General features: G+C 42.7%; 1 protein-coding gene and 1 long non-coding RNA gene across 2 annotated transcripts; one reads left to right on the top strand and one right to left on the bottom strand.

Annotated features, from left to right (window-relative positions):
* Nucleotides 1-4,317: 4,317 nt before the first annotated feature.
* On the bottom strand, nucleotides 4,318-8,183 carry SLC25A4 (solute carrier family 25 member 4). The gene is made up of 4 exons (XM_036894330.2): nucleotides 7,943-8,183; nucleotides 6,266-6,752; nucleotides 5,631-5,771; nucleotides 4,318-4,759 (listed from the first exon to the last, which is right to left on the bottom strand). The coding sequence occupies exons 1-4, from the start codon at nucleotides 8,051-8,053 to the stop codon at nucleotides 4,602-4,604; spliced, it is 897 nt and encodes a 298-aa protein (XP_036750225.1). The 5' UTR covers nucleotides 8,054-8,183; the 3' UTR covers nucleotides 4,318-4,601.
* Nucleotides 8,184-8,338: 155 nt separating this feature from the next.
* On the top strand, nucleotides 8,339-12,027 carry LOC130684418 (uncharacterized). The gene is made up of 3 exons (XR_008998694.1): nucleotides 8,339-8,839; nucleotides 9,376-9,532; nucleotides 10,965-12,027. It is a non-coding gene; the product is annotated as an uncharacterized LOC130684418 (long non-coding RNA).
* The last annotated feature ends 867 nt before the right edge of the window (nucleotides 12,028-12,894 follow it).

Below are 12,894 nucleotides of genomic sequence, written 5' to 3'. Positions count from 1 at the left end.
GGTCATCCGCATGCCACCCTGCTGCTTTTGCTTTGTTCCCAGCCGTAATCGTTTCTCACCTCCACTGTTGTCTCCTTTTCCCCCAGTCCATTCTCCATACTGCTGCCAAAGAGCTGAAGTGGAAATTGGATATCACTTCCTTGCTTAAAAAATTTAGGGGTTCTCTGTAGATTTTTGTATAGAATCAAAGTTCTTCAGAAGCTCCCTCCCCACAGCCCCCTTTCAGAGTTACTTTCATAATGTTGAATGCATTTTAGAGTTTGATATCCTCCGTGCCTTCTGTAATGCTGAGTCAGATGGCCATCGATGCCTTCCACCCGTTAGCTAATTAATGCCTATTCACTCTTCAAAATGAGCCCCCATATCAGTTCCCCAGGTTACCTTCCTTAATCTCAGCCTCCCTCAGGACTAAATTCCTTAAGGGCAGACATCATGTTTTATTTTGACTGTATATTCTCTGGGTCTATCAAAGGGTAGGTATTCAAATAATGGAATGAAATGATAGATAACCTAAAACAGTCCTGTCCACACTCACCATCCCCTTTACTCCTATCATTCTCTATACTTTTATTCATTAGACTTTAAATATGAGTCCATCTTTCCAAACTTGGGGGGTTGAGAGGAGTTCCCCTTATCTAACTGAACTTCTAGCTACTATCTGGTTTTTATTCATTTTTCTACTAAATTGAGAATGCTCTTTCATAGCTCTCTCTGTACACATTGGTTCTTTTGCCTAGGCTGCCAGCTATGTACTGTGGTATGTTTGATTTCCAGAAGCCCAGGGGTGAACACTGAATCTTTCTCTGGCATCTCCTTGCACCACCTGTCACATAGACCCAATAATCGATCACTTGGTTTTTCTCTCTCACCATCCCTCTGTTACGGGATGCATGGTATTCTCTTAAGTTACTGCACTCGCTTATTTATACCCTTTCTTCTATTAAGACTCCTCCACCTCAGTGCCCAGGCTTGGGTTGGTCTTTGTAGCTCCAGTGCCCCATGTGCTGCTTTGGCACGTAGTGGTGCTCAGTGTTGTGAGGGATGAACATGCATGTCTCCTGTCCGGCTCCTTCCGTAGCCACTGAAAACCTTGGCTTGCCTCATCACTACTGCACGGAATCAGTTCAAGGCACTAAGAGCTCCGTTTGCCAAATCTCGAGAACTTTTTTCTCTCCCTACTTTATTCTTTAATCTTTCTGCTGTATTTGGTATTATTGCCCCTCTGAAATCCTCTTCAGCTTTGCTTTGATGTCATGGATTACCTCAGTTCTTTCTCTGGCTTTAGCTTCTGATGACTTTGGCATTTGTCTTTTCAACCCCTAATGGTGACTCTTCTCCAGAGCTATCTTGGTTGTCATCGTTGTTTGTTTACTTACTCATTTTATTCTTTAGGGCTGTTTACTAAAATGCTGCATTGAAATGGTTTCCAAATTTCTATCTCCAGCTTTCTTTCCTGCACATAGTCTTTTAATTTTAGGACCCTTCTTAGATGTTTTCACTATTACTTCAAATCATTATATCCAAAATTGAAGTTACTTACTCCTACTTGCTGCCTCCTGACTGCTCTTGCCATCGGGTAATGTCATTTTCTCCTCAAACATTAAGACATGAACCCTCAGCATTCCTTATTGACTAGTATTTTTCTTCAGTGTCTGAATTATGTCCTGTCCATTCTTCAAAATATAACACATTCCTCATTTTCACTGCCATCATTCTAATCCACACCTTTATTACATCATATCTGGGTTACTAAAATAGGCTTTTAGCTAGAGAAAATTTAGGAAGAACTGATTTAAGATTATATAGCATATGGTTTGGTACTTAAATCATATGGTCTTTATGTATTAACTTTAGTCTGTGTTTTACTTTCCAAATAAAGCAAAAGAAATTCCTGGAGAACAGGAACTACATCTTTTGTATCTGCTACTATTTAGGCACATGTGAAACCACAGTGTGTCACTCAAGAATATTTGGTTCATCAGTTATTGCAAGAAATGGGGAAACTGAACTACAATAGATTGTTTAAAGATGCTCTAGTAAAGGGTAACAGAAATTATAAATGAATATGAATCACCTAAAAATCATACAAAATGTTTTATGTGAAACACAGGTAATCTTGATGTACATTTGAAATTATAATAGTCAATTCTTATTATTTATGGTAGTTAAATCCTATAATGTTACAGGGAGCATTGAATTGGCAAATACTAAAGCACTGCTCCTAAGGGAAGCACAGATTCGTATTTTCACATTTTCATCAGCTGATCAATACATAACCTTGTTTTACATGTGCTTATACTTAAAGCTGCAGATTTCATATACATTGTTGATTGATTAACATTGCATTCCTGACCAACAGCACTGCATCTCATGCCTGAAGGCAGCTCATCTAGCACATGTATTTTCTCCATTAGACACATCACCACCTCTTGCACTTAGGAACCCTAGACATTACTTTATCACTATGCTTCAGGGCCACTGTAAACAGTGGAATCACCAACAAAAAACACAAAAATGTGAAAATGTGGCACTCAGGTCATCTGCCCAGACCTTCAAGCATGACAGCTTTGCACAGTAGTGATACGGTTATAAGATTATAAAGATAGGAGAGTAAAGGGAAGTACTGGCTGTCCCCTGGCAGGTCACAGCATTCCACCAGAGGCTTAGGGTTCTAGGGGTTCTGGTGAATTCAATAGCTGTAGTGAGGACCTGACTCAGCAGGGCTCTATAGTAATAATCTCCAGGCCTTGAGTGCAGTAGGGGTAACGTTAGTGAGGAGGAGGAGGCTGACAATGGGTCACATGTGGGAAATGGATAATGTGCACTACTTAATAAATGTTGATTCCACTTACCCACATCCTGTTCCACACCAGGAAGGACCGTGGTAGACTAGGAAACAATTTTGGTCCTTGGCTGGGCTGGGAAGATCCACTGTTCATTCATTGTTCTCAGTTTCCAACTCTTTTCTTGGCCGCCCCCTTACCTAACTCTTAGGTTTGAAAATACCGAAAGATCTGGCTTTGCTTTTAGATATGCTGCTTACAAAAGCATCGGTCCTACTAACCTGCCCTGCTCTGCTTTTCTCTCAATCAGCAACAGAATTCAGACCATGTCATCCTTAGGATGTAAAGTAACACGAGGACAATGTATCCAGAATGCCCCTACAACTATACATTTGTGACCTGGCCTTGAGATGGGATTGAGACTTTTCTTTTTAGCTCTTTAGCTTTTCCACCTGCAGAGATACCTACAGCTTAGGATAGGTGTAACCTTGGAGATGTGAAACATAGACCTTATTATGGTAAAACAAGGCAAACAATTTTTTATTGAAGAGGCAGGAGTGGATGAAAGAGCTTAGGAAGGAGGGTAAAGAACAGAGGTACAGGGGCCCTGCATGCTTCAAACCACCTGTCAGAAGAAACATGGAAGACAGGTACCTGACCTTCAAGCTTTGCCTAGTATCCTGGGGGGACTTGTTTCCTCTGTACCACTCTCAACAAGCTTAGGATCTAGAACTGTTTAGTCTTTTGCACCAAAAATGCTTAGTTTCCAACTTGTAATTCTTTTTCTCTTGCTCATAAATTGATCAAATCCAAAACTGACATTTCCTCTAGGTTTAGATAAATTGTTACAGAAAAGATGTGCTGGCAGACACTTTCCATAGCCGTATATCTAACACAGTGGCAGCTTTGTATAGCCATTTATTTATATCTAATTATTTTCTTTCAAGGTTCACCTACCACTCTCCCCATTTCATCTCCCCACCTCTAGCCCTATTCAACTAAGATTCACAGTGGCCATTTCACTCCTCTCTCGTAAGCCCAGTTCCCTTCAGAACCCCAGAACCCTAGTTCCTGTCTTTTTGTATCTTCCACAGAGCCTAACAGGCATTAAATACTAGCTTGCTAACTGACTTTCAGCCAATATTGTCCACTTGTCATAAAATTCTAAGTATCACAGTTTTCCACAGGCAGTAAAATAGAATACTTCCTAATCACACAAAACTCTTTTAAAAACTGTGATTTAATGCTTTTAGCAGAACCTCACCATTCCTGAAGACTGCATAGAAGTGCGTAAGATGAGGTGAGATTATGAAGCCAGGATCTGCATTACCACATTCAAGCCTACTGCAACATGGTATAAGATGAGATAAAGAGTGCATAACCTTCCAAAGTTTGAAAAAAAGCATTGTAGGTACACAGCTGATATGTAGTATGTCTTGACATTTAGAAGCTCAGCCACTGAGTTATGCATAAATGGGCCGTTTATGGTCTTTTTAATCCATTTAGCAGTTAATAAGAATTCAGTGAAACAATGTGCATTAAATGGTCTTTATTGATATTTCACATTCAGTTATTTTTTCATTATCAGTTCTTCAGTTAATTGTACAAGTATAAGTTACTTCATACTTGATAAGGAAATTTAAATGTAAAATAAATACAAAATACATCTGTGGTTTAATGAACACTCAGTGAAGCTTTTTTTTTTCTGAGGTATTCCTTTCAGTCTGGTTTTATCCCAGATCTTTTTTACTTTCGCTAGGAAAAGTCTATTAAACCACACAATGGATCTGGAACCAATGACCTCAAGTTTTAATTATATTAGACGAATTTTTTAATCTCATCATACAATACCAATACAAAAGCACCTCCCATGCCTCTCAATACATTGGACCAGGCACCTTTGAAGAAAGCCTTGGATCCTTCATCTTTGGCAATCTTCCTCCAGCAGTCCACTGTCCCAGTGTACATAATATCCGCTGTGGAAACAAATGTTATTAAGGGCTGCATAATTCCGGAGGAAAGAGACTTTCCTTGGGAAGACATCTGAACACAGTTATTATTAACAGTGTTATAAATTCACTTGAGCTTAAAGCTGCTGTTCTATGCACCATTTGGCTGGCCTCCCCGCTTTCCCACATAAATGCTAGGCAGGGCCTCCTGTTTCCACGTCTCCAGCTCTAAAGCAAGTGGAGCGCTGGCCAGCTAGCCCACAGACCAGCGGACTAACACAGGCACGGGGCAGGATGGAGCCTATGTATTTAGCTGGGTGGTCCCCCTTTTTAATGGGTGAAAAAACAGGCTTGGTCTCAATACACACTTAAAAAGGTACAACTATTAGGTTGAACCATATGAAAAAACATTTGACTTTTTGACTTTAAAAATGGCAATTTTGTATGTTTTAACATAGGAAGCCATGGCTTTTTCTATCGCAACAGATGGCTTAGGACATCTGTCACCCAACTACGTCACCCTCTCCCACTAACACTTGTAATAACTGCATAAGAGAAACAAGAAGTATTTTTAAATCAACTGATTACTTCAATTATTTTCCCTTATTTCTGTACCCAGGTCAGGGCAAGGTATTAAGGGCTCTGTAATGCTAGATACCTAGTTAAGTCACCTCTAAACATCTCTTTTTATGTTCTTATCTCTCTGATAAAAAAAAAAATTCTTTTCTCTAAAGGAACAATTGAGAATGTTGTCAGTTGGGGGGCAGGGGGCTAAATCATATCTTTCCTAAGTTCTTATTTTAACCAGTAACTTAACTAGTGAAGACTGAAAAGGGCACTGAACAGTGTTCCCCTTGGACAGAGAAGGCAGACAGAGGTCAGCAGGTGTCAGGCTTACCCCCTTTCCGGCCAGACTGCATCATCATCCTACGGCGGACAGTGTCGAAGGGGTAGGACACCAGCCCTGCAACCGCCGTCACGCTCTGGGCAATCATCCAGCTCACGATAATGTGCACATTCTTGGGGTCAGGCAGCATCCCTGTGAGCAGAGCCAAGAAGCCACATGGCTGTTGAAAGGATTCCTCTCAGCAGCGGCCAGAAGAGGCTACCGTACCTCCAACTCCATGCTCTACCCTGCTGGAGGAACCTGCCCCTTGTGGGGTGACTCACAAATAACCAGGCAGCCAACAAAAGTTGGTGCCTGCCCTCTCTGGATCCAGGGAAGCCAGAGTTCTGCCCAGTGTACAGGGCATGTTGAAGTAGCTCCAAGTGGAAACTGACTGAGCTGTGGTAAGAGGAAGTAGACTCCCCTTCTTGCTCTCTGAGTATCACAAGGCCAGAGTTTATTTCAGTAGAGGACAAAAAGAATCCTTCAGCTGTTTATCCACACCACACCACCACCTCATTCAGAAGCCTCAGGTGAGCCCAGGAACTAGGAGGATTAATGAATAAGCGCCCTTTGTGAGTTGCAGGCCCCTCAGGACCCTCTCTGCATTCCCCCTCCCCACCCCACACCCAAGTTCCTTCCCTCACCCTTGGCAGTATCGTAGACTCCGAAGTAGGCAGCTCTGTAGATAATGATGCCCTGGACAGAGACGCTGAATCCCTGGTAGAGACCCTTCAGGCCATCAGACTTGAAGATCTTGGTGAGACAGTCACCCAGACCCTTGAACTCACGCTGGGCGGCACCCTTGCCCACATCGGCAGCCAACCTGGTCCTAGCAAAGTCCAGCGGGTAGACAAAGCAGAGGGAGGTGGCCCCAGCTGCTCCACCGGAAGCCAGGTTACCAGCAAAATAGCGCCAGAACTGCTTATGCCGGTCCACGCCCCCCAGAAAGATCTGCTTGTACTTGTCCTTGAAGGCGAAGTTGAGAGCTTGGGTGGGGAAGTAACGGATCACGTTGGCCAGGTTACCCCTCCAGAAGGAGAGGAAGCCCTGCTCCTTGGGGATTCTCACCACACAATCAATGATCCCTTTGTACTGCTTCTCAGCACTGATCTGTTTGCTGGCATGCTGGACCTGTTGGGGGCGGGGGCAGGGGTTAGGGGAGGACAGGCAGAGCAGAGGGAGAAGGAAAGGGGACAGGACAAAACAAACATGCACTTCATTTCCTTTTCTAAAAACATAGATGGGGAAATAACAGATACTGAGTAAATAAATCTAAACAGCTACATGGATAACAAGCCCCCAAGTCCAATTCTCGATTATCGAGGCATTTGAGAGTAAAGATTCTGCCTCACAAAAAACTGAGAAGATTTAATTGTAAAGAGTTATTAATTTATTGTATTTTCCCTAGATGCCAAAATTATACTAGGAGCGTACTGAAGATACAAATAATTAAAGATCCCCGCCCCAAAGGGCATGTGCTCCAGTTTAACAGAGGATGGGCAGGAGATGAGGATTCTTCCTCTCACTCAAGTCTCCCTGGAGATCAGTCTCTGAGTAGTAAAAGGAGAATAAAACCACTAGGCATCAGAGCCTGAGACTTTTCAAGCAGGCTATCCAAGTCATCAATTATTGAGGGGTTTGTGCTATTGCCAGCAAATTGTCGGGGGTTTTCGGTTATTAATAATTTTGACTCTCAAACTGAGGTGGCCCGGTTTCTCATGGAGGGGCCCTAGCCTTTCAAGTGGAGAAAAACGAACAGATGAGATGGTAATGAAGATAAAACTATTTAGAGACCAGGTTGGGAAGGGAAAAAATTGGGAGGACAGGATGAGTAGGCTGGGTTTATTCCGAAAATTGTTCCATCTCTCAAAACCATTTTCTTTATCTGTAAAATAGCTCTTACAGAGGTTATATAAATATGAATGAAATACATGTCAGCCTATAGCACAGTGTATGAGATGCACTAAGCGAGCTCTTGAGTAATAATTTTGAGATTCTTATTGTGAAAGGTGGTTGCAGTTTGTAAAAAGGTGGGTGCAAGGGGAATTAAGAATCAAAAGGCGAGGCCGACCTAAGTCGAGTGCCGGTGCTGCCCCAGGAGCAGGATCTGGCTGGCTGGAACCTACTCCGGTGGGTTTCCATATATAGACGCCCGAACGTGGGGCGCCACCCGACACCAGGAATCTGCTACTGACGCTGGACCTGTTTCTGCGCAGAGGGCACCTTCCCCCGGCGCAGGCCGGGCCCTGGGCCTGTGGCCTAGCGTAGATTCCCGCCGGCCCGCTCGCCCCGCGCCCGCACCCGCGCCGCGCCCGCCCCACCTGCAGCAGCAGTTTGACCCTCTCGATGGGGGCGACCGCGGTCTTGGAGACAGCAGCGGCGACGCCGCCGGCCAGGAAGTCCTTCAGGAAGCTCAAGGCGTGATCACTCATGGTGACAGCCGGGCGCACACAGCCTCCGGGAGCCGCGCTCTCGCTCTCGCCTATGCGCGGCCAGGCACCCCCACCGAGTCTCCAACCCTGCGCGACGCGAAGGGGCCGGTAGCCTCCCTCCGCAGCCCTCCTTATATCCCCCGCCCAGTCTCTCGCGAGAGGAGGAGGGACCCCGGGGCCGTGCGCACATTGCGCATTGGCTGGGCAGGTGCTCGGACACCCCCTCGCCGTCCCCCTGTTCTGCAGAGGGCAACTGGGGCGAAGGCGCTTCTGGGCTGCAGGGGTGGGCCGGGGGCTGTGCCTTCAGCTTGGGACGTTTAAAGGGCAAATTCATGTTATCTGTCCCAGCGAGCACAGGGAACACCATGTCTCTGCAGCATGTGGGCCGCTGTATTTATAGCACACGAAGGCTTAGGCTGCGGCCGACCTGGGGACAGACACGGGACCGATGCCTCAAGCAGGGCTTTCTTTAACCTCAGACCTGCACGGGACCCGTTCCTGGTCAAAGGATTTCAGCTAGTTTTTACTTCTTCCTTGTAACTCACTGCCTGGATGTGGGCCTCTCGAAGTTGTGTGCGCTCGCAAATAGATAAGATCCTGAAAAATAAATACTACGTCACTTGATGCTGTGATTGCCTCATATAATATGGCAACCTGCTGCATCCCTTCTTTCCATTCACTCATTCAATCATTCATTCGGCTCCCAGTTTTTTTTTATGTGCCTGGCAGCGCCACCAGGAAAGACCAAGTGCAGGGAGCCGCTAGGTGAATACTTGTTTTAGCAAGGTAGGGATGTGTGTGTGTGTGTTTTGCTTTTGTTAGGTCCCCTTATCACTCCTGATATACAACCTAATCACTCTAAGGACAGGACACTTCTTTTGTAAATCCCTTAAGGGTTTAGCTGAGCAGAATGTTCCCTAGCAGCTGGCAGCTTCTTGATTGTCACTGCTGTTAGCCTTCGCATTGGACTTGCTGGGTGACCAGGATGTTAAGCAAAGGTTGAATCCTTGGCTATGTTTGCTTCTTTTCAATAGGCAGCTGGGGTTGGGGCGACATATGCTATCTATTCTAAGGAAATTGAGGGCAATTAGTTTCTTGGGGGTGGCGGGGGGTTGGATACGTTTATTACTATGAGTTTTGATATTTTTAACTTTTTTTTCAATAGTTCATATAATACAGATTTTTCAAATACAGCTGTTCCTTCCCCTAGAATAATCACAATTAGTTTTTAACTCTAAACTCTTCTTGTGACTCAGCCTTCTTCCCACGTTTGTTTATGGTCTTTTGTACATTTGACAAAGTGTGTTCACTTTTTTCACAAGCTTGCCCACGAATGCTGGCATCATGTTAGGCGTTACTTAGCTACCGCTGTGTGTCGCCCTGGGTCTGGAGACTTCAGGAGAGCAGGAGGTCCATGCCAGGCCCACAAAGCGTATGCGTTTGTCTGAGCTTGGAGCAGTCTAGAGTTCAGAAATCCAGGTGAGTAGCGTGGAAGCTAGCAAAGGGCATATTTACTAAGGTCAGAGCAGGCAGAAGGGCAATAATGCAGGACAAACAGAAAAGCCATTTATGCACTCTTTCAACAAAAACTTGAGCATTTATTCTGTACCAGGAATGAATTTGACCATGTGGATTCCATGTAAGATAATGGCTCAGTCCCCAAGCAATTTACAGTTTAGCAGTGGACATGTTTATCACTTGCTCAGCTTTATTACAGCTTCCCATACAGATTTCCATAAATCAACATAATCCACTACTGGTCATTTTTAATTATAATAGTGTACACCAATCCATCCTGTTAATACAGAGCAGTTGTCTAAACCATTTTCCTTTTTGTTGTGCTGTAGAGATGGTTCTTATTTTTATTATGAAAAATAATGCTGTGATATAAATACTTTGCATAAATTTCATTTTCCTCTAAGTATTTTTCCTTCTTATATATTCCCAAAATGGAACAAGTAGATTGACGTTTTAAAAGATTTTTAGCTCTTGCTACATATTGAGAAATCACTCTTCAGAAATAGGAGCCCACCAACAATGCAGGTGGGCTCTTGTTTCCTAGGGATCCTCCAACTTTCTTTTAAGAAAAGCATCTTTTAGTTTTTTGTGCCATTTTTTTTAGTTTGAGTTCCAATTTGCACCTCTTTAATTGCTATGAAAATGCACATTTTCTGTGTGTTTCAATTTAATTTGTCAGTTTTCCTTTTGTAAAAGTTTTTAGTCTTCCATGATCATTTATGGCATGAAAGCGGAATATCTATATCAACAAAAATTCATTGTATATTTGGGGCAATAATCATGTTGAGTATTTTTCATTTTGTTGGGTGTCTTTGATATTTATTTTATTACAGTTTTAACAGTTACATATTTAAATGAGAACATATCAATAATCTGATATACTTCATGTTCCAATATATATGTATCCCTTTTGTAGATATATTAGTCTATTTGCCCTAATAGGTAGTTTATTTTTCCTACTTCTTATAATAGTTATTTTTAAAAATCTTACACTACATTACATATTGGAGGTATGATTCGGTTTTATTTTTCTCCATACCATTCTCGGTTATCCCAAAACTAATTCTTAAGTGGGTAGTTTCTTCTGATCTATTATTTGTCTTATATTACTAATTCTAGTTTGTCCTATGTTCTTATAATAGTTTTAATTTATGAAATCACCATACTGTGACTTATTTGATCATCGATCTTTAAAAAAATTATTTATATGTGATTCTACAACCACTTAGAAAATAGTTTGTTTGCTTATATGCCAAGATTTATTTTTATTGTCAAGTTGTTCAATTATTTAAATGTCATCAGAAGATTATTAATACATTTAAGTTAAATTATTAACATCCTAATTCAGGAAGTAATATCTTTTTTGCACTCAGAATTGTTTATTTTTTCTCAGTAGGAGCTATATTTCTCCTTGGCGTCTGTCCAGTTATCCTGTCACGTTTTGGAGCTGTAGCTGGAATCCTTGACAACAGGTTTTCCATGGAAATCTATAGACTGTCCTCTCCCTCCATGGACTTTCTCAGAAAAGAGAGGCCTCAGATGTCCTAAGGGGCATGAGTTGCCTCTGATCACAAGATCTGGGTATCGCTTACACAGGCAGGGGAGAGAGTGGCACTGAGCAGAACATGTGTCTTCCTACCAGTCCTAGTACTCAGTGGCTTTCTGCCAGTATGACAGTGGACAAGGTATCTAGGAGACAAGAGAGAATCTTGCCTTCATATGTGGCATGGTAACCAGGAAGTTGGAAGGGACAGGGCTGTGTAGAAATGAGAGTAGGGTATTAAGCTAGTGTTCTCATTTTTAGTGGAAGCTTTTAAAGAACCTTAAATCTTTTACCAACTTGGGAATAGAGAACAGGAGCTGCTAAAAGTAAAAGGCACAAGAAATAAAGGAAATCACTTAAGGATTTGCTGGTGGTGGTGATGATGTAATGCATATGTGTAGGTGAATACTAAAGCTGTTGGCAGTTAAAACACACTATTACTGTGTGTTCACATGGTACATTTTAGCATTAAGCAAAGAGCAGTGAATTCTGAAAATTTATTTTTTGATCATATAAGACCATATATGAATTGCTGAATTTCAATCGAAGGTATTTAATAGACTCATTCATGGGGATACATTGCTTCAAAAAGGCAAAATGAAATAAATGATGTGATATTTCTCCACAATTTCTGCTGAAGGTAGCTTAGTTAATTAGAACAATACCTCAATTGACAAATTCTTTATAATCAAGAGCTTTTATAGGAAAGTCCTTCTCAAAGTACACACATATACTCCACACATACCTTCTGAAATCATGAGTATTCCTGCAAAAAGCTACACTACTAGCACCTAGTTAGCTAATGCAAGCAAAATTATGAAACTGCAAAACATGTCTTTGTTTTCAACCCATTTGTTCATTCTTGAACCTTCTTAACCTTTAGTGATCACCTCTCCAGTCTCCACTTTCCTCCTACTCTTCCATATCAAAATAGAAATTATCTGAGCCATTCACACCCAATTCATTCATTCATTCTTTCAATTACTTATTCATTTTTTTTTTCATCTTTCAAAAAGCACTATTGAATGCTTGGTCTGGACACTGAACCCTCTGCAGGGTACTTGTAATATGAAACTGCAGGTGGGATGGCTGCCTTGGGTAAGCTCATGTGGCAGGAACAGACTTACTCCTGCTGCCTAAGGGTCTTCCAGTGCGCTGGTACAAGAGTCCAAGCAGGGCTCTGGACCACCAGGTTAACAGCCTGCAGTCTTTACCTAAGTCGAAACTTGTACTTTTAACATTTTATGAATGCTCGTGAAACAAGAAAGTTTTGTTAGAATACCTGAGGGAAAGCAAAGCTCCCTACCCACCCCACTGTTCCAAAGATGACACCAAATTTTCCCAAACCTGGGCAGAAAGGAAGGGTGTTAGAGAGAAGGCAAGGGGTGAGATGTTAGTGTGAGTCCTTGAGAAATAAGGGCCCTGTACTCTCCCTCCCACCCCACCCAGGGAGGCAGCATGGAGCCAGGGGAGAAATGGCTGTGTGGTATTTTAGTACAGGGGCTAGAGATGGCCTTACCAACTTCATGCAAGCATAGTAAGGGAGCAGGGAACAAATGTCAGGCGATTGTAGGTATGCCTGCTGTGTGAAGGGCTCTGGAGAGACCCATTTAGGCTCTCCTGCCCCACCCCCTACTCCATGGTGTAGGAAAAACAGAATAACATTTTGTATGCAAGAAGAGCGAGGTGGAAAAGCCAGCCAGACTTTCCTCATGGTTGGAAACGAGGCAAATGTCAGGAGTGACCTTGATGGAATGTGACTGAAGACCAGAAAGGAATA

This window comes from Manis pentadactyla, chromosome 7 (assembly GCF_030020395.1).
Source record: "Manis pentadactyla isolate mManPen7 chromosome 7, mManPen7.hap1, whole genome shotgun sequence".
NCBI lineage: Eukaryota > Metazoa > Chordata > Mammalia > Pholidota > Manidae > Manis > Manis pentadactyla.
The sequence above is the reverse complement of the archived record's forward strand: the minus strand, read 5'-3'. Positions and strand labels throughout refer to the sequence as shown.